The sequence below is a fragment of the Schistocerca nitens genome, chromosome 1 (genome assembly GCF_023898315.1).
Source record: "Schistocerca nitens isolate TAMUIC-IGC-003100 chromosome 1, iqSchNite1.1, whole genome shotgun sequence".
NCBI classification, from domain to species: Eukaryota; Metazoa; Arthropoda; class Insecta; order Orthoptera; family Acrididae; genus Schistocerca; species Schistocerca nitens.
This window is the reverse complement of record NC_064614.1, coordinates 17,691,539-17,714,414: the sequence shown is the minus strand read 5'-3', so window position 1 is coordinate 17,714,414 and position 22,876 is coordinate 17,691,539. Positions and strand designations below refer to the sequence as shown.

At 44.9% G+C, this 22,876-nt stretch overlaps 1 protein-coding gene across 1 annotated transcript in view; it reads left to right on the top strand.

Annotated features, from left to right (window-relative positions):
- The window catches only part of LOC126240620 (heparan-alpha-glucosaminide N-acetyltransferase-like), a 349,296-nt gene that overhangs the window by 213,939 nt on the left and 112,481 nt on the right, over positions 1 to 22,876 (top strand). Inside the window, exons 3-4 of the mRNA XM_049947938.1 lie at positions 8,581 to 8,763; positions 16,177 to 16,304. Coding sequence (XP_049803895.1) covers positions 8,614 to 8,763; positions 16,177 to 16,304 — 278 coding nt within the window. The 5' untranslated portion in view covers positions 8,581 to 8,613. The remainder of the gene's footprint in view (positions 1 to 8,580; positions 8,764 to 16,176; positions 16,305 to 22,876) is intronic.

Genomic DNA, 22,876 nt, shown 5'->3' with positions numbered 1-22,876 from the left:
GACACTAGTTTCAAAGATGATCCACGATGGTGTGGAACCTCAGTGGAAATAAACTAGCGTGATTACAGCTGTTTAGCTGTCATAGCCCGAATAAGCCGAAGCAATTTGCGATATCACCGTATGTACTGCGTCCGGTGCGTCGGCGTGCTGGTTCTCGTACTCGTCTGCGACGATGGAAGAACTCCGGCCACAAATAAACTCTTTCAAACACTAGGACGGCAGAAGGCGGTCCTCTGACTAATATACTCTAATACTGTCTTCTCCTGTCTGTGTCTACAGACGAGAAACGGGAACTCCCAACCACAAGGTCGGAGTTCAGAGAAGTCTCCTTGTAAGTATAGGCAGTGGAAGTGCTCCCAATTACTGAACGCTGCGTACTCAACGACGACTTCCAACCCGGAGGTGAAGTCAAGAATCGTATAGGTTCGCAACAGTACAGTTCCTAACTGTTGTAACTATAAACTCTACTGAGAGCAAAGAGAGCAAGTCCGCCTGTACCAACAAAGGCTGATATACAGCGACTGTCACACGCCGGCTGGAGTGACCGAGCGGTTCTAGACGCTACAGTCTGGAACCGCGCGATCGCAGGTTCGAATCCTGCCTCGGGCCTGGACGTGTGTGATGTCCTTAGGTTAGTTAGGTTTAAGTAGTTCTAAGTTCTAGGGGACTGATGACCTCAGAAGTTAAGTCCCGTAGTGCTCAGAGCCATTTGAACCATTTTTTTGACTGTCACACACGGGTGCTCACAACGGAAGACCTCGTCTCTCCAGCGCTGGCTTCCCAGCAAGGCTTGGCTCCCCACCATCGTAATTCCGAAAACGAATCATATTCCCGAATATTCTCCCTCTCTACAGATTCTTCCGAACGCCGACCAACCATATTTTAGTCTTTTGTCGTCCAGTGCGGAAAGTTTGCGAGGAAAAACCTATACTCGTACAATGGTACGCTTCTGAGTAAAAATCCTTGGATATAAGCCAGCCTGCGCGGTTTCCGAGGTGCCGCTTCTTCGTTCCTGTCACCTGCGTCCAAGATTTTCAGCGTTCGGAAGTCTTATCCGGTTATCTTTCCGGCCCATACTACAATAGCGGACAGCCGTTACCCTGTTGTGCTCCAGAGCTCAGGTACCACGACGTCCGTCTAGCTACTTCCTGTGTGTGCTGGCCTTCCACCCAGAGCATGAGTTCTGCCTGCCGTTTCATCTCCACTGGCGTTCCAACCTCTATTAGTATAGGCAATCATTCATGACGCCGTTTTTATAATAAAGGCACTCCGCCACCTTTCATGCAATAAGCGTTAAGAATTATTTACAAAATGTACGTGACAATGTCAGTCTCCTTTATATATGCATATATATGATGTACAACTTATCACATGATCCTAACTGTGTTTGTAGATCACGGCAAAGTATGTGGATGAGTTCTTGTAAGAGAAAGGGGGGAGCAGAGAGAGGTGGGGAGAGTTACGGTTCTATTCTTATACTCTAGTTTTCTGTTCACGCTTATGACCATCGACTTTGTTTTTATAAAGAAGGCCGAGGAATATGTAAATGATTGTAACATCAGTTACATTTGACTGAATTTATTTATGTATGTATAGCACTGATTTATACGCTTATATGTATTGTGTTAATGAAGAAACGTTTGTGAAACATGTTTTAATTTCGAATTGCTGATTTACCCAATAGACTGTAAAATGATCAGTGGACAAGAGAATTACCACCTTACTTCCAGTCTTTCTGTGCCAGGAAGTTTGTTCGCAGCACACAGGCTGCTTCCCATGAACACGTGTTGCGTACAGCAGCTAGCGCTCTTACCTGCTTCTGTGGCGACCCCAGTATCTCCAGCTTAGCTCGCCACGGCGTGATGTGGGCCTCTCCCAGCGGCTGCTAGCGGCCTTCTGGGCTGGGCGAGGTGTGCAAGACTCTTGTCTCCACCCAGCCCACTGTCCTGCTGGGCCAGCCGCGACCTGCCCCCCGTGCTGCAGTGCGGCTTTTGTACGCCGATGGCCTTTTGGGTTCTCGAGGTCGCCTGGAGGACGGGTCCAGATTCATTCACACTGGCTGCCCCGGAAATCCGGGAGCGTGCTGCTGCCTGCCCGTCTACCCGATCAGACAGACACACAGAGCCCCGGCTACTCGCCTCAGCACTCGCACGGCAAGTTGCATCTGGAATAGCAGCGCTCATACTGGAATTAAAGGAAAACATGGAAATACCAAAAACACGAGACATGCCACGTCTAATAAGGCGTAGGAAAACCGTTGGCATCGAAAATAGCGTCCAGTCGTTTCGTATGTTTTTCAAAGGAACCTAATACCGATCTTCCTGCAGAGTAGATGGACAACGATCACGCACTCTTACCTCCAAAGTACGCCACAAAGTATCAATTATACTGCGGTCTGGTGGTTGTGGTGACCAGTAGAGATGCTACTATTTATCCTCGTACTGACAAAACCAGTCCTGGACGAAGCGAGCTGTGTGAAAAGGTGTCCTGTCGTCTTGGAACACGGCATAACCACTGGGGAACAAACATTGTACCACGTGCCCGGGGGTACAAATGGCGGGGGTGTCCCTTCAACCGGTTGTCGTTTGGACCGTGCGCCCTGTCCACACCACGTACCAGATAATCCCGCGGCGGTCGTATTGTCCTGCTCCACACTGCTGCTGGCTTGCCTGAATTATACATCTAAATACGCAAGCGGGTTTAGGGGAGCCACTCAGGTCAAGCACGGCACTGTCCTACGTCTGGTATGAACCACTATATTCTGAGACGATGAAAGAAAATCGCAGGTTGCCCTGCTTACATTCTAAGTCATAAGTTTTGATGCCAACTTCTAGATGATTATCTGTCCATAAAATCACTTGGACGAGCGTACGCGTAACCGAACACGGCGCGGATGATTGTTGATGGTGCGAAAGCCGAATAATCGAACGAAAGGTCTTACGTTCGCCACGCATACACAGATTTCTTTTAGTACCAGTCCTCCTTGACACTAGTAATGTTATAACACTGTTCGTAAAGTTACTTTTTCAGTTATCATTTCTCACTTGTACGAGCGTGCGCATAACCGTCGCGGCGCGGCTGATTGTTGATAATGCGGAAACGCGATGATCGAACGCACGTCCTCACGCTCGCTACAAGACACTGGAACTTGTTGCACTCTTTTATGGTAACTAATATTTGCTGATTCACATTAGTTCATTCTGAGAGACCATACACGGCGCGGATGATTGATACAGTACGGTACGACACGTAACGAGAGGATACGCAAATACGTTATCGGCGGTACTGCTCATTTTTTTAAAATTACTTCTTGACGCACTTTCCTCTGAATCATTCCATATTTCATCACTTTACTGTAATAGCACTTGTAGCAACACTTCAACTTCCATACTAGCAATGCCTCTCACATGCAGACCTACCCACAACACAACACATTTCCGTCTCCCGTGCTCGACTCAGCTAACGCGCTGCCCGCAAAGATACTCCTCAACCAAGCCAGCGATATGACAGTATGCTTACACATGGGATGTACCTCATCAGCCAAAATCGTTACATAATCCTTGGCAGTAATTACACATTGCAGAGTAACTATGGGGGTCAGCGGGAACCACTATACGGCTGCACCAATCATCACGAAACAGTGTGAAACAAGACTCATACGACCAAATGACTTTCATCCATTGTTTCATAGTGAAGGTTTTCATGGTTTCGGCATCACGTTTTCCTGCTACGGGACTTTGCATATGATGAGTAGTTTTGGAATTCCAACTCGCCCTGCATTTCTCTGTTTATGGAGCTCCCTTCGTGTCGTTTTGGTGCTGACAGGGTTCCCGAATGCGACATTCATTTCTACAGTGATTTTCACAGCTGTCGTCCTCTTATTTTTCGTCACAATCCTCTTCAGTGTCCATCTGTCACGATCACTCAACACACACTTTCTTCCGCGTTGTGACTTAGCGGATGATATTTTTCCACTTTCCCTATATGCGGTATAGATCTTTAATACAGTGCCTCGTGAAACACCAATCACTTCAGCTCGAATGGTAACGGAAGCACGCACCATACGAGCACCAATAATTTGCCCACGTTCGAATTCTCTCCGACATAATGCAGTTACAACTTAATCACTGCACTGTTCGGACCGGGACTGACACTTGCTACGTGTTGAGGAGACTGCACAGGCACCGTTCGTGGTCAAATACAACGGCGGAACGTGCAGGATTGGCCGGCATCTGCATTTATGTTCATCGATGTGCTTCCGTATTCCTTGAATGAAGTGGCGTAACAGTAAAGCGAGCAGCAGCAAGGCCGCACCGCATGCCCTGGGAGCCGATGGGGGGGGGGGGGGGTGCAGTATCGTGAGGGGCGAAATAATAATAATAATAATAAGGAAGGGCAAAAAGGGGGTAGAAGGGAGGGTGGAGGAGGGGAGGAGGAAGAAGAAGAGAAAGGAATAGATTGAAGCTTGCAAAAATGGAAAGGGGGTGAAGATGTGTGGGACAAAATCGTGGTACGGAGAGCTATGTCTTGTTGTCGGATACCAGATGGAACGACTCTCGTTATGCCACATCAGCAGTAGATTTTGTTGGGTTGGCTGGGTTAGGTTGTTTGGGGGAAGAGACCAAACAGCGAGGTCATCGGTCTCATCGGATTAGAGAAGGACGGGGAAGGAAGTTCCTTTCAAAGGAACCATCCCGGCATTTGCCTGGAGCGATTCAGGGAAAGCACGGAAAACCTAAATCAGGATGGCCGGACGCGGGAGTAGATTTTGTGATTGTTGTTTAGCTTTTTTTTTTTCGGCTTTCAGTATCGGCGCTGAAACAAAGCAAAACCAACTGGGATATTTCCTGAATCATATTTTCACTCTGCAGCGGATTGTGCGCTGATACGAAACCGCGACATTGTTGTTACCAATGAAACTGTGGACTGCGTTTTTCCATGTTTTAAATTTCGCCACAAAAAAATAATTATTCAAATATGTACCTGCTACTGCGTGGTAATGTAAGTGTTGGGGCTAAGCAGAGTTGAGGATTACTGTAATAAAGGAAAATTGTTGATAAGGGGTGACGAAGGGGGGGGGGGGGCGACCACAATTTCGAAATTTTCCCTGGGCGTCAGTAACACAAATTGCGCTGCTGCAGGCATGTCTTACGCACTTTTTCTAATTTGCGTATTACGTAAAGAAAAAAAAAAACAGCTGCAATATCATGTCGTCGCCATTAAACGGCAAATACAGTAGGAGCAACAGAATTATCCGACAATTTCTGAAACAACAGAAATTTTGCTTGCTGTTTACGGACAGGTGACCGTTATGGCGATTGTGCTGACTCAAGAAACGTCCTTTCCGCAAAGTTACGATAAAGCGGACCGGCCGTTTATTCATTATTTGCTGTGTCTGATGATAAAATGGTTTGATTTGGGTCTTAGTCACTACCGGCGCAAAATCATAAACGCCAAGAAGTAAAATAGGAGGGCCAAAGTTTCCCATGAGCAAATGATTTCAAAGAAGCTAAGAGCTTTCTCACTGAAAAAACTGCTGTCAATTTCTGAGTATTATTCATTTGAAGAATTTTGGCGATGGTTGACGAAACATATACGCGCGCTACATGGCTCTTGTCAGCATCATACAGGGTGTCCCGGAAATGTTGCAACATACGTCAAGGGGTTGTAGAGGGTGTCTTGAGGAACAAATCGAGGACAGGAACCTGTGCCCCGAAATGTTATTCAATGACGCTACAGAGCGTCGCAGTTATAGGTGGCGTTGCCTGCCACTAGGGCACCTCTCGGCAGTAAACATGGTTTTGAACTGCATGCTGACGGACTATAGTCGGAACGTCTCGCAATGTTGTTTGTTATTCAGTGATCATGACTATCTGCCACAATTGCCAGAGGAGGAAAGAAAGATAACTGCCACATAGTAAGCCCTTGTATCCAATGAATGCAATACTCCTTTGGCTTGGTGGATGCCAGTTTCAGACACAAGTTTCCATCCGCAGTTTATTTTTCTCCAGGAATCCTCTAAAATCCTCAATGTTTTTCTGTATACAACCCATGTCCAAATCCGTCATCCACCTATGCAACAGAGCATCGCATTCATAGGAGACAAGGCCTGTATACACAGCAGCTAGCTTTATTTTCTCCACTGGCGATTGTGGCAATCAGTCGTGATAACACAATGACAAGCAACACTGTGTTTCCAGACACAGGTTCCTGTCCTCAATTTGTTCCTCAAGACACCCTCTAAACATCTCGAAGTCTGTCAAAACATTTCTGGGGCACCCTTTATTAACACGGATGTATAAGCCTATAACAATGTAGTGTTATTCAAACAAAACTGTCGTACACACAGTAATGTGCTGTATGTATAGCGGAGCAGTTTCATAGGTCCGTCTCCCAACCGTTATGTCGAAAACCTTTAATGTCCTTCAATACAAAGAGCATGCAAAACTTTCAAGGACTATAAACAAATGAACTATTGCAAAGGCTTCGCAACTCTGAAACTTACCTGATGCTTTCACTAAATGGGAGCAATCGGCATCCAGTACTTTCCTGTAACAAGTAAGCAAAAACTGAAGCTTTCAAATTGTTCAGCTGCTGTTACTGTGCTGTGCGATAATACTATTGCTGCTAAGTCACTGTCCGCAGCTCGTGGTCGTGCGGTAGCGTTCTCGCTTCCCGCGCCCGAGTTCGATTCCCGGCGGGGTCAGGGATTTTCTCTGCCTCGTGATGACTGGGTGTTGTGTGATGTCCTTAGGTTAGTTAGGTTTAAGTAGTTCTAAGTTCTAGGGGACTGATGACCATATATGTTAAGTCCCATAGTGCTCAGAGCCATTTGTTAAGTCACTGGAAACGCTAACAAATGTAAAACGTCTAGAAGTAACCATTGGAGCGATATGAAGTGTAACAACCAAATAAAATTAGTTCTAGGGGAAGTAGATGCCAGCTGAGACTCATTCAAAAAATCCTATAGAAATGTTCAAGGTGGTATCGAACAGCTTTCAAAATATATTGATTACAATTCTTAAATCTTATTTAGGTCTTACTTATTTCCAAAGTGGTCATCTTGGAAGCAAACACACGTATCCCAATTTTACCGCCACTGTTGAACTGCATACTGGAATATGTGCTTGTTAAGGTGCATGGTAGACCTATTCTCTTCAAGACTATACCCAGGATTTACATGGGGAGCAACTACCATTAATTTTGCGACAGAGGGTGAAATACTGTATTATTGATGTTTCACGAGGAACAACTTTTCTATTTCACAGAAAGTAAAGTGTTCAGGAGAAGCAAAAAACGTATACCGCAAGAAGTATTTTATTATTGGTTTTGAATTTTACACACAATATTCAGGTAGGACTGTAGATAAAAATGTGCTTATTACAAGGTAATTTGTATGACCAATAGGGGTCGACAAAAGCGTCCGATCCCACGCGTCGGCTTTGACCCGTGACGTAAGGGTGTTGTCGTGTGTGACGTCATGACGGCGCGGAGTTTGGTTTGAGTGTGGCTGTCTCCAGTTCTGTTTTATTTTATTTACTTTTCTGATCTGTTCGTTCTATCTCGTGAGATTTTTTTTTAAATTTAAAAACAGTTATTTTAATTATGTTTCCTCCAATTTCTGTTTTAGTTTATTATATTTATCTTTCTGATCTGTTCGTTCTATCCCGTGAGATTTTTTTTAAAAGACAAAAAACACTAATCAGCTACTGAAGCATCTTTATCTTCTATGGGTTGCGGGGGTTGCGACCCCTGGGGAGGTGGGTGGGTATTCATGCATGGCTGTGTTCACTTACACGTTGTAGCTACGCAAGGCGTCTAAATTTGTTTATATTTAGTTTGCCCCCCACCCAAAACACCCCATTTCCCGCGCTTGTCCCGTTAGTGTCATTAGGCTTCTTGTGGAAAGTGTGTGTGTTTGTTTTTGTTTCCGCCATATTTGTGACGTCATGGGTCAAAGCAGACGGGTGGGATCGGACGCTTCCGTATTTCCACCAATAGTTCATGAGATGTGACTTAATAAATATTGAAATCCATGAAAAACTAACTTTAGCTTAAAATTAGAGCACAAATTGCCCAGTTTATATTCATCCACTGTTTCATAATGAGAGCACTTAGCGACTTCCAACAAACTTATGCCTAATTTCAAACCTTTCCTGAACTTTATTCTCGCTTACATGCCTAAAGTTAAACATTTACTGTGTTATCGATAACTCATTTGTAAAGTAATCAGACTTTTGAAGCTGATTTATGGATGGGAGTTCGATTCTTTAAAGGCGGTTTCTTGAGATAATATCCCATGAACACCTTGCGAGTCAATTAAACTTAAAGTTGCTAAATCTGCATTATTTTCCTTCGCTCTTGGCACATTTTGTAAAAATTTAATATTTTCTAGAGAGAAGTCAGAATTCTGAAATAAATGAAAAGTGCCTACCCTGGATTCCAAGAAGGAGCCTGTGCAGCATTGTGAATAGCTACAACTCAGGTGCCTATCATACTCTTGAGCTATAGGACACTGTTTCTTTAATGAGTCAAAAATGTGTGCGACTAATCCCATTGCTCATATGTTTTGTGTTCCAGGGTTGCAGTAGGGCGATGCAGTAGCTGGCAGCCATGTCTTGGATAGAAGACCCGGGTGTTGACGTGTTCCGGGGCCTCAACCTGAGGGACCTGGGTGTCGACCAGGCGTTCGTCAACGTGACGTCACAGATCAAAGGAACCGACAAACTCTACCTGTACTCGCTCTCTGAGGAGTGCTACAAGGTATTAGCTGGTATCTACCTGCTTTACCCTCTCTTCTAGTTATCCAGTCCAGTGCCAGCCAAACTGTGGCACCACAGAGAACATCACAGCTTCAGTCATTATTTGTTCACACATTATCCTTAAATGAAATGGATTCATCAGTTCTCTAGTTTGTCTATTCATAGGTGTTTCAGCTGGAAAGTTACGGAATGACGTAAGTATGGGAGTCACGAGTTTCTTACATAATATGCCCAAATATAAACAAGTAAGTGTTAAGAAATAGGCTCATTTGGGATGGCATGGATTCAACAAGCCCCTGGTAGATTTCTGGAGGCATGTGACACCATATGTCTATAAACTGATCTTGTAGTTCCCATAAATTACAGGCCATTGCACTGTGTGTTATTTATTTATTTAGTTACGTGATCCACAGAACATTCGAATGATTCTTTTATCAAAATGTTGTGGAACAAGTCAATTTACAGGATAGAATGTAACAATATTATGAAAAGGGAAGTTGCTACTCACCACATAGCGGAGATGCTGAGTCGCAGATGGGCACAACAAAAAGACTGTCACAAATAAGGCTTTTGGCCAGTAAGGCCTTCATCAAAAATGTACACACACACACACACACACACACACACACACACACACACACACACACACACACACACACACACACACACAACCTAACCTAACCTAACCTAACCTAACACACACACACACACACACACACACACACACACACACACACACACACACACACACACACACACGACTGCAGTCTCAGGCAACTGAAACTGCACTATTTTTGATGAAGGCTTTACTGGCCGAAAGCTTTATTTGTGAGAGTTTTTTATTGTACATATCTGCGACTTAGAATCTCCGCTTTATGGTGAGTAGCAACTTTCCTTTTCGTTCCACTGTTACATTCCATCCTGGATTTTCTATTGTTCAATTTGCAGGATATGTATACATGAGTGGTGTTAATATTAATAAACACATTATCATTTTATTCCAACTGATGCAACTACACCTAAAACATTTAAAAAGAAGTTTTTTTCTCCTTTTTTTGTCTGATAGAGTAGACCTATCACGTATGTTCCTTCGGGCTTAGATCAGGCAGATTTGGTAGCCAAGACATCAACATGAGCTCTCTATCATGCTCTCCAAACCACTGTAGTACAAATGTGTCCTTGTGACAGTTTACCAACAGTTCATGCATCAATGTCCAGAGCACAGCAGAGATCCAGGTGCATCTGACACCAGATCTAATTTGTACATAAAGTTTTGAACATAGCTACTTGGTCAGTGACTGTTTAAAAAGTAAAATTAACAGCAATAGCAGCCCTCAGACACGAAAAAGGAGTCTTTTGACCCAGGTTTCAGCACTGCTATGAGTGCCTTCATCAGAAATAAAACTGTATGCATGTCAGCAGCCCATAGTGGCTTGCCTTTTATGTTTTCTGTTTTACAAATTTTGTGACTAAAGCTTTAGTGCTCGATTTTTGGTTTAATACGTGACACGTAAATACTGTTTCTTTTCGTACTACTAGCTAGTATTTACACTTAATTTTTTTTTCTTTCCTGTGATTTTGTAATACGCCAATTTGAGAGTTTTATTCCTCATGAAGGCAGTCATAGCAGTGCCGAAACCTGAGTCAAAAGACTCCTTTCTTGTGACCAAGGGCTGCTATTGCTGTTAATTTTACTTTGTAAACAGTCACTGACCAAGTAGCTATGTTCAAAACTTTATGTACAAATTAGATCTGGTGTCAGACGCACCTGGATCTCTGCTGTGCTCTGGACATTGATGCATGATCTGTTGGTAGCACATAAGACAAGTTTCAATGGTCAGAGTACAGGGAGGAACCACTGAAGCAGGGATGACACAGGAGTCCATACTGGTGTCAATGAAGAAGTGTTACTCGGAAACGATATCAGAAACGTAGAGCTGGCCATCAGACAGTGTGGTGGAAGCAAATGTCTTTAGTGAAGATAGGCACCGTAAGGAGCTGTCACAAGCCATGGTGCCTAAACTGGTCCACATGCAGAGTTGAGGTATGTGCAGGGGGATGGTAGTTCCTTGCAGTGTTGCCAAATGTGTGGTGGAACCAATAGGGGGGATAGGAGGGGTGTGGCAGGTGGCTGGTGCTGCCTGCACCATCCATTCAGCTTGTGTGTAAGTCTGTCACATGCTTGGAAGAGGCTTTGGTTAGAGTTGTAGAGCCTCAGGGAGCTTGCACTGGTAGTGCTCGTGGCTGTGTGCCAGGTGGCATCATGGCACTTTGAAGTGCTGTGCACATTCTTGTGTGACCTTTGTTAGCCATAGGGAAGTTGCGGTGTCACCTGCCTTGCCCTCAGCCAATGTGCCTGACATAGGTAGTAAATGACGGTGGTGTATGATCTTGTAAGCTTGGTCATCAAAACAGAGTTTTAAGTCCAGAGGGTTGGAGGAGTAGGAAAGGAGCTTTAGTTGAAGCTCTTGCAGAGCTTGAACAACCATAGAGTCCACAGACTGATGTCTTTAATAACCTCATGAGCTACTAATGCCCATAGATGATGCCAGACTTTTGAAGGCAATCTCATGCCTAATTGCTCTTCACGGATTATATGATGTATCACCTTGGTCGGAGAGTGTGACAGGCTTTCAATAACAGCTGTCTTAGCTGTGGTGTACTTGTGTGTTGCAGGCTCCAGGAATAAGTCATTTATGAGGTCCATGTGGTCATGGAGGTGGCTTATCAGACAGGTGAACCTTGCATTGTTGGTCATTATTCTTTGTATGTCCAGTTGCAAACCAAGTGTCAGAATTGTTTCTCTGAAGTTGAGGTAACATTGGAAACTTGCCCATTGGAACATACTGCATCATTGTAGGCTGTCTGAATTGGGTGTGAAGCATAGACCTAGGAGTACATCGGAGCTACTCCTGCTTCAAAGCCAGTGGTCCACAGTTCTGTCCTGAAGAGAACTTGACTGTCAGAAAGTCTTCGTGTATGGATTGACTATGCCATGTGTATTTCATGCCATTGTGAACCAGTAGACATTAAGTTAGCTATTAGTGGCCAAATGCAAGTGCGTATTTTCACATTCACTCATACTTTGTGTCAGTAAAAGCATATGTGATTCACGGTCCAATGTCAGTGGGTGTGTAGGCAACACATGATAAGAATTAGCTAGCAGCAGGCATTCCATTGTCCACGTTAGCATATGCACAGAGGACCCCATGTACCGGGCAGTTATAGTTAAACTTTCCCTATTTAACACATTATAACCTGGAAGCTAATTACCATACGAGTATCAAACTTGGTAGCATTAATGTCAAGAACATGGGGAAGAGAAATAATGCAGAATCAGTTCATGTACTGCTATGGTATATCATACCATTACATACCAGTACCATTTCTACTACGAAAGGGGCTCAATATGGTGCCCATCACTGTCCTGAAATGTCTGAAAGTGCAGGATTGCATTCTGCACAGAAGAATGAAGCATGTCCGTGTGTATGCTGGGTACCTTTCTTGATATGCTGTGCTTCAGATCAGCACATGTATGAATATTCTCCTGGTAAACCCTGTCCTTCATGTAGCCTAACAACTAGAAATCACAGGGAGTGAGATCAGGTGACTGTGCTGGCCAAGCATTTGGAAATGATTGGCTGATAATTCGATCATTTCCAAATGTGTTTCGGAGAAGCAGGTGAACTTCATGAGCAATGTGTGCTGGGGTCCCATCTTGCATGAAAACTGTTGAGTTCAATGCATCTCTCTCCTGTAGGGAGAGTATGACATGCTGATGAAGCATATCACAGTAACACTGGCCAGTCACACTCTACATCTTTGGTCCTTGAGCACCAACCTGTTCAAAGAACGATGGGCCAATGATGAATGTAGCCTGAAGCCACACAATATGGTGAAACATTCACCATACAGAAGAACTTCATGAACAGTGACTGGAGGTGGAAATCCCCATACTCAACTGTTCTGTGTGTTCACCTGTCAGAGAAAAATGAGCTTTGTCTGTCCATAGAATGGTCAAGGGTCAGTCCTCATCAACTTCAATCCTTGCGAGGAAGTGAAGAGCGAAGTCAAAATGTTGTTGTGCATCCTGTGAAGCAATCTGCTACACAATATGGATCTCGTACTGATACCATTTGAAAATGGTTCAAAGCCCCTTCTGTACAGTGGATCATGGTATGTTCAACTGTCATGACACAGCACATGTAGTGCCTGATGATTGGAATTGCGTGCAGTGTTGTGTGCCATAGCAACAACGATTTCATCACGTTCCTGTGGTGCAACAAGTCATCGACCTCTTCTCGGAGCGACACCCAGTAGTCCAGTTGATTCAGACTTCTTCATCAAGCTCCACACAGCAGATGGAGAAAGAGGACCCTTCCATAATCATTTCAGCCAGTGATATTCTCGAAATGCAGCTGCAGCATTACTGTTGTTTTGATAATAGAGCTTCACCAATTATGCCCTGCTCCGTTTGTCCTAGCTCCTGTTGTCATGTCAACAAGTGCACTGCGACTGGTCAGATGTGTGAGCCCGTGAATCACAATGACTGATCACCGCATCTGGTGGTTGTAGTTGGAACTGGATGGTGGCACTGTGATGCTTGGAAATTGTGCACCCCATACTCTGGACATTAATGCTACCAAGTTTGGTACTTTTAACCACCTGGTACTTGATGATCAGAAGACTTGTCAACTCGGAGTAACCAAAGTGGGTTTCTGCTCGTAATGTGATGATGATAAACACACAAAAGCAATAATTATCTTGAGACACACATTTATAGAAACCGACATACAAAATCAAACTGCACACCAAGTAAACAGAACTGTTAGAGTCAAGGAACTTAGTTTTACAAAGTGTAAAGTTCACTGTTCTGGGTCGATAGTCACAACACTCTCTTGCTTGCTTTGAATGTCATCAAACAGTTCGCATTTGAACAGGAGCAGCAACTGGTACAAACTCAGCATAGCATGAAACATCTCAATTCTATAATCATTTGTGTCCCACTGTTTAGGTTCACATGTCTCGAGCAGTAAAAATGGGTCAGTATAAGTAAAGCAACAAAAGCCTTAATTTCAGTCACATCTGTCTCTTTGGTATTTGATTTCCAGGCAAAATTCCACGAAATGCTTCTTATGTTCCCTTAAGTATATTCACATATTTTTTCCCCTCCATCAAAAAACAAAAGGAAGCACTCTAGGATCAATTTTGTAATTCTGACTGCATGTCTCCACTTGGTGAGGAATAGTATGTGGTATTTTGATATTGTGTCCTTACATTTCTTGATGGAGTGTTCTTCATCCATTTTGTTGATTTGTCTTTTTCCAAGCAGAAATTGTTATTTTCGAAACTTATTTCATTATAAGCTACAGTAACTAAGTAATACACAAAACCGATCCAAATCACATAATGATGGCTTTAATCATAGCCTCTGAACAATAAGCTTCTTGGGACTCCACAAGACACAAAACACTGATGTGTGCAATAGAGGGAGTCAGTCAGCACTATTCCAAGCATATATATGTGTGAGTTGCCAGCAGATAGTGTGGGGGGAAATGACACAGTGCACATGCCTCCCACAGGCAGCCTCCAGTGGCCAGCCTGCTCTGACACAGTTGGCAGCCAATTCAGACAAGCATGTGTTGTGACATCACACTCAGCACAGTCACACTGACATGCACTAGTAGCAGGATACAGCATAATCACTATCCATCTCTGCTTTCAAGTTTTTCACACTCACTAGATGATTTTGGATCTGATTTATCATGTTTCTTCTGCTTCAGCTTCTTCAAGTAGTCTCTGAATTCAACTTTCATTAATGTCTTATGTACACATACTGTAAATTGTGTTACTATCATACAGTGACAGAAAGCAAACTGACTCCAAGGCCTTTATTTAACTTGGAAAGCAATTAGAATAGTGGTTCTAGACAACAATGGGTTCACTTAGTATAACATGACATATGACACCAGTGAAATGGCTGTAAAATTTTAAAAATGTAACACTTGGTATATTTTGATTTTTGTTGCATTAGGACTGGTATGGGATGTCGTGGGCACCCCAGTGTATGCTTTGGCAAATGAGCAACAATGATAACTGAAACATAGTGTATTCCAATGTGATTATGTACATAATTCTTTTGTAGAAAGCTAACATGAGTTTTAGACAATTATGGAAATTTAAACTAATAAAACAATCAGCTTTTAATGTGTGGAGTGTCCACAGCACCCCATGCCTGTACTAAAGTACTAACATACAGACTTAACACTAAGTGTGGACACATTGTGATGTCATTAAATTCTGCGATGCAACTGCAGGCTACCATGGGTGGCATTTAGGTTTTGTTTCTACAACATGCAATCATTGGATTCTTTGTTAAAGAGGGGCAAAAATTGATCACCAGAATGCATATCAAGATGAGTGCATGGTCCCCAGTACACAGTAGTGTTAGGAGACTGTTGAAGCACTTTGAAGCTGGGAATATGATCTCATAGTGGTCCCCCTGAACTGCTCCCCTGATATGCAACAAGAGAGAATTGATGAGTTCATTGCAGAAGGCAGACTAGTCGCTGTGAATGAAATCACAAAATTTGGGACATGAGACAGCATGGTGCAGGAAACAATTTAAAGCCTGCCTTATGGAAAAGGTTTATGCCAATTGGGTCTCATATTTATTGGCTGAAGACAATGAAATTCAGAGAAGAACCATCACCCCAAAGCCTTCCTCAGAAATTTCAAAATGAGTGATGTGACAGCTGATGAAAGTTGATTCCATCATTATGAGGCTGAAACAAAATGCCAGGTTGTGGAATAGTTCTATTTGTATTTGCTATAAAAAATTTAAAAAAAGCAAGAACAGCATAATCTGCTGGGAAAGTTATCGTCAGCCACTTCTGGTATAAAAAGGTTACATTCTGGTTATTTTTAGCATGATGATGCTTGATCTCACACTGCTCATGTAACTGTGGACAAAAGTGGGACATACAAGTGGGAAAGTATTCTACACCCTGTCAACAATCCCACTGTGGCACCCACTGACCACCATCTATTCAGTTCTAGTGTTGAATAGCTGTGAGCCTAGCACTGCAAGATGCTTTAGATATCTCAGAAGTAGTGCATGGTGTGTCAGTGTCTGAAGGCAGCCAGAATGGTCTTGTACGGCAAGCGTTACAGATTTACAGATTGGTGGGAAAAACATGTGAGAAGAAATGGAAACTATGTTGAAAAACGACATAAAAATCTGTACATGATGTGCATAGTTTGTCTAAAAGATAAAAATTTATGCAACAGGGAATTGCTCATGACTTACATTATGATCCTTGGATAAATTATGGTTCTTTTTACTATGGTGACTCTCTTTGCTATGGGAAATAGTGAGACTGTCAAATATCACTGCTTTTATGGATTGTTTCAGTGTCCATTCACACTTCTAACTGATCCCAATAAACCTCAAGAGACTCTGAAAATTTCCACCCAAAGAAGGTACACATGGAGGGTACTTACCAGTGTTGTGGGCACTGCCCTTCCTGCTTCAGATTACAGGTAAATATGATTTTGGATACTAGCATCATTTTGTCTCAGTAAATATAGAAATCACATACAGTGCTTTCTCCTGTTTGGATGTAGAACAGTTAAATTTTTCAGATGTTTTCAATCCATTTTTTGCAAAACAGCAATACATTCATAACAACAGAGTACATTCATAAATAATTTGTTGTAATAAATTGTAGAACAATTTTGCTGAATTTTGAACTGTCTCGAACACCAGGATAAATACATAAGAAGTAGAAGGTTCAAACCAAAGTATGGATACTTTTGCTGAGTGACAGATCATCTGTATGTGTTTCAGTTATGAGAACTTCAAGATGTCTTTCCATATACAGAAAGAACCTTGTTTTTACATACCAGAGCACATTTTTGGAATATGTTGTACATTAGTAAATTAGTATCAACAGCTCTTCATTTAGATTGCAACACTGCAGAGTATATGACAGATTTTCACAGCTGAAGGTTGCTGATGAGAATATTTAAAACTGGATGATTTCTTGCCGTAGGTAGATCATTTTCTTGCTTCTGTTACTGTACTTTTATTTGTAATAAATTTTGATATATTCCCATCACTTGTCTTTATTGCTACTTATATGTATACCTGGTTTCAGTATTTTCTTTCCATTTATGAACAACATAATAATTCTTAATCATAACTACTGTACCTTTGAGGGACAGACTTAAAGACAAATCAAGAGGATGGCTGTTGGAATTAGAATGGTGTTATCCTATGCTAGCCTGTAATGGGCTGCATGATACAGACTTCCCTCAACTCCCAGAGGCAGTGTCAGCAGGATCAGTAAAGATTCACGTATAATATTTTTTTGACTCAGACTTACAGTGAACATGATCTCCTACAATTCCTACAACAGCCTAACTCCTTTTTTCAATTCTTATTCACCTGATCCTTCTCCAAATCCTAACCACACATCTGAGTTTTGACATCGATCTCATTGAAGCTCATATACAAACCTTAGCCAAACCAGCCCATATGCAACAATGTCTCCACTTTGACAACTGCCATCTCTTCCACCTCAAATACTCCCTTACCTACAGCCGAATCACTCACGACAAACATATCTGAATCCCTCAGTGGCTATATCAACAATCTCTTGCAGGTGCTCCTCTCCTTCTCTCACCAACATAGTTACCACTTCCAAAACATCAAGAAGCATCCATCTTCTCAATATGATGGACCTGTCAGATCTGAGATATAACTCTGCCCCCTTCCCCCCAATTGTTTGTGACTTTTCAGTGTCAAACCATGAAATGAAATTATCTCTCCCTGATATTCTTCCCATACCATTCAAGGCTGCCTTCCATTGCCTTCTAATAACTACAACTTCCTTGTAAATCCATGTGTCATTCCCAAATTACTATTTCAACTCCAAGGTTCCTATCCGTACAGTGATTCTTACTGTAAAACCCGTTTCGCACAGCCACCCATTACCAGTTTCTCCAGCTACACCATTGCAAATTTGTGCAATATCAAAGACAGAGAAGCATGTGAAGCCATGCAATTTGCTTATGAACTGCGATGTGTTCACTGCATGGCATTTCATACAGGAACGACCATCTCTAAACAGGAAGAATGCATGAATGGAAACAGAAGGGATGTCCTTTCATGGGGACAGCCAATGCACAGCTGCTGAGCATCATCTATGCCATGACTCAACACCTTCTACTATACCCATCCACTACCGGTTTTGTTATAACCTTTAATCACCAATAATTGCGTGGATATTCAAATGCACTCACTTAGAAACAATAGCTGGGTACATGATAACAACTCAGTATCTCTCATTCGACTGCCGTGCCGTGACGAGCGGCCGGCGCCGTTCGTAGCTAGGTGGCGCTCCCGCACTCAGTCGAGTTGCGGAGTGCCTCTATCGCCGTTTGCACGTAGTGTCGTGGCGGCACTGTTAAATGTTGTGGCACTGTCACAACACTTTTCCCCCCTTGAAAAAAAAAACACTCACTTCCTTGGAGACACGGACAGTGCGGAGACATCCATGGCCTCTTGTGAGGCCAGAGAAGATCCAGCGAAGAGACACGAGAGTATGGTCGAAAACGTCCAGGACGGAAGCTCGTGCGTGGAACGTGCCTCCTGGACGAGATGATGGGTGAAAACTCCGGAGCAGCATCCGTAGGTGTCGTGGACCTGGGGGTGTGCTCCAGCGAGATGGGTCCCAGAGAAGGCGGCATCGCGGCTGGGGCCGGTTCCAGCGTACTCGGAAGCGGTAGCGACGTCGGCTGCAGCAACACGTATGGTAGATCGGCAGCAGCGACAGGACTGGCTTCTCGGGCTGGTGGAGGCGAAAGAAGGGGCGGTGGCACCGGCGTGGCCACCACTCGTGGGCGCATCTGGTCGTAATGACGAACAACCGTGCCGTCGTCCGTACGTATTTCACAAAGCCAGCGGCCGCGAAGAGCCTTGACCATTTAGGGCGAGATCGATACCCTCGTGCCCACACGTCGGCGCCCACCGAGTATTTTCCCGCACTAGGGGGCACAGCACAAGGCCTGACAGGGTGAAGCAGGTGCAGTAGAGTGCGCGGTTGGCGGCCGTGCAAGAGTCCAGCAGGGCTGCGATCACCCAGAGGCGTGAAGCGATAAGAACTCAGAAATTGCAGCAGAGCGTCATCTGTGGAAAAATCACTAAGGAATTTTTTCATCTGGCTTTTGAAAGTGCAGACAAGGCGCTCGACCTCCCCATTCGATTGCGGATGGAAGGGCGGTGCTGTAACATGATGAATCCCTTGTCCAGTACAAAAATCATGGAAGGCCTGCGAAGAGAACTGAGGGCCATTGTCCGTGACGATCGTGGATGGAAGACCTTCTAGCGCAAAGATTTTGGACAAAGCCAGCGTCGTCGCCGCAGTGGTGGGCGACGGACATCGAACAACAAATGGAAACTTCGAGAAGGCGTCAATCAACAGGAGCCAATAAGTGCCGAGGAAGGGGCCGGCAAAGTCAGCGTGCACCCGTTCCCACGGCTGCGCCGGATCAGGCCACGGAGAGGGCATTGTACGGGGTGCAGCCAGTTGTTGAGCACACTGACCACACGCAGCGACCACGTGGGCGATGTCCGAATCAATACCGGGCCAATAAACGTGCCTGCGGGCCAGGGACTTAGTCCGAGAAATCCCCCAATGGCCTTCATGCAATAGTTTGAGAACAGCTTTGCGAAGAGAGGCTGGCACCACAACCCGTGGAGATGCGCCATCCGTGGCCAGAAGAACAACACCCTCACGAACAGACAGACGAAGGCGCAAGGCACGGTAGTTGCGAAGGGGATCCGATGCCCGGCCCTTGGTCCTGTCCGGCCAACCCCGTTGAACAAAACCGATCACCTGACGCAGGACCAGGTCCCGCGCAGTAGCCGACGCGACCTGCGAACCTGTAAGTGGAAAACCCTCGACCGCACGACGTTCTTCCTCATCAATGTGGACACAGAGTAGCTCATCACGATCGAAAACTGGGTCGGGGCACATCGGCAATCGCGACAATGCGTCAGCGTTGGCGTGTTGGGCCGTGGGGCGATAGTGAATCTCATAGTGAAAACGAGACAAGTATAAGGCCCAACGTTGCAGGCACTGAGCTGCCTTATCCGGAAGCGACGCCGATGGGCTGAACAGAGAGACCAGCGGCTTGTGGTAGGTGATGAGGTGAAACTTAGAACCATACAAAAAAACGCTGAACTTTTTTAGAGCATAAATGATAGCGAGCGCCTCCTTTTCGATTTGAGAGTAACGCCGTTGCGCATCGTTGAGGGTCTTGGAAGCATAGGCGAAGGGTCGTTCCGACCCATCCTCATACCGATGGGCGAGAACAGCCCCTAGGCCATACTGTGACGCGTCAGTCGCCAGAACCAAGTGCTGACCCGGACGGAATGTGGCAAGACAAGGCGCCGACTGCAAATGAGCCTTCAGGTGGACAAAAGCCTGCTCACACTCGTCGGACCAACAGAAAGGGACGTTTTTGTGTAACAGCTGATGCAGAGGATGAGCTACCACCGCCGCGGATGGAATGTATTTGTGATAATAAGCAATCTTGCCTAGAAACGCCTGAAGTTCTTTGACCGTAGACGGCTGGGGTAGAGCGTTAATGGCCGCAACATGCTGACGTAGAGGACGTATACCCTCACGGGACAAGTGGAAACCAAGATACTCAGTGGAGGGTTGGAAGAACTGTGACTTGTCCAGATTGCACCTCAACCCAGCCGAATGCAAAACCCGAAACAGGGAACGCAAATTGCGAAGGTGCTCCTTAGTGGAGGCCCCCGTGACAACAATGTCATCCAGATAGTTTATGCAGCCGGGAACGGAAGCCGTGAGCTGTTCCAAAAACCGCTGAAAAATGGCCGGCGCACAAGCGACGCCAAATGGTAACCGCTGGTACTGATACAACCCACAAGGAGTGTTGATGACGAGAAATTCCTTGGAAGAAGCATCCAACGGCAACTGATGGTACGCCTCCGATAAGTCAAGTTTGGAATAGAACTGGCCCCCAGCGAGCTTGGTAAATAACTCCTCAGGACGGGGAAGAGGATAAGTGTCAATGAGGCTCTGAGCGTTGACAGTGGCTTTAAAATCACCACACAATCGCAGACTCCCGTTTGGTTTAGAAACCACCACGATGGGCGATGCCCATTCGCTGGAGGTAACAGGAAGGAGAATCCCTGAAGCTGTTAACCTGTCTACCTCAGCGTTGACAGGTTCACGCAACGCCACCGGAATTGGGCGTGCCCGGAAAAACTTAGGGCGAGCTGTAGGTTTAAGAGTAATGTGGGCTTCAAAATCCTTGGCACGACCCAGACCAGCAGAGAACATGGGCGAAAATTCAGAACACAATCCTTCCAGCTGTTGATACAGAATATCCTCAGATATGAGGTGCACATCATCATCAATGGAGAACCCGAACAACTGGAAAGCATCATAACCGAACATGTTTTCAGTGCCCGCATGATCCACCACATAAAACGTGAGGGGCCTAACAACAGACTTGTAGGCAGTGGAAGCATCAAACTGCCCAATGATAGGAATTTTCTGTTTATTATAAGTTCTCAGATTTCGCGTAACTGGAGACAAGGGAGGGGAGCCCAACTCCAAATACGTGCGAGAATTAGAGTTACTGCAGAGCCAGTGTCCACTTGCATGCGAATGTCTTTATCCAGAAAACAAACAGTAACAAACAACTTATTTGTTTGAGAAAGCACACAGTTAACATCCATGTCTGATGCCTCGCCCTCGTCGACAGGAACTTTAGGGGACTGACACACAGAAGCAATGTGGCCTTTTTTCCTACATGAATTACACGTGGCCCAACGTTTTGGACACGCGGCCCTGTCATGCTGTACAAAACAACGTGGACAAGAAGGAAGTGCGGAATGAACCTGCTTCTGTGGTTGCTGTTTTCGCTGCGAGCGTTGCGGCCCAACGCTACGTTGTTTATGTGAGTGAACTGCCACCACATCTTCGTTCTCCTGTGAAACAGGCAAATTGCCCATGTCGAAAGTTGACTGTACAGCGCCTACATCACACCACGCGTCTATTTGCGCGCCAGCAGCGTGAGACACTTCAAAGGATTGAGCGATGCTTAGAACTTCTGACAACGACGGGTTTGGTAGTTGTAGGGCACGTTGCCGAACTTCTTTATCAGGAGCAAGCCGTAGACTAGCATCCCTAACCATTGAATCAGCATAAGACTCATGATGAGTGTCCGTGACAAACTGACATTTCCTACTCAGACCGTGTAGTTCCGCCGCCCAAGCCCGGTAAGATTGATGGGGCCGTTTACGACACCGGTAGAACGCCACGCGGGCAGCAATGACGTGGGTGTTTTTGCGGTAATAGTTAGACAATAAGTCACACATTTCTTGGAAGGACAGAGAGGCAGGTTCCCGCAGAGGGGCTAACTGAGATAGCAGCTGATAGATCCGTGGGGAAATCCAAGATAGAAATAACGATTTACACATAGGAGCGTCGACAACGCCGAAAGCCAAGAAGTGTTGCCACAAATGCTTCTCATAATCCTCCCAGTCTTCAGCGGCCTCGTCGTAAGGAGGGAATGGAGGCGGAGAAGAGGAAGACAGACGATGAGTAAGCGACGTCGACAATGCCTGAATAGCAGCTGTGTTTGTTGTTCAATGAGCGCTTGCATAAGCTGTTCCGTGTCTGCCCCGTCACGAACACACAAATCCACAACGCAGTGAAAATATCCGACCTCGTCGCCAAAAAGTGTTATAACCTTTAACTACCAATAATGGCGTGGATATTCAAACGCACTCACCTAGAAACAATAGCTGGGTACATGATAACAACTAAGTATCTCTCATTCGACTGCCGTGCTGTGACGAGCGGCCGGCACCGTTCGTAGCTAGGTGGCGCTCCCGCGCTCAGCTGAGTTGCGGAGCGCCTCTATCGCCGTTTGCACGTACTGTCGTGGCGGCACTGTTAAATGTCGTGGCACTGTCACAACAGGTTTCCCCAAACTCTCCAAGTGGGAACTTGTTCCCCAATATATCCTATCATCCCATTATGCCTTTCTTGGGCCTCTTCTTGATG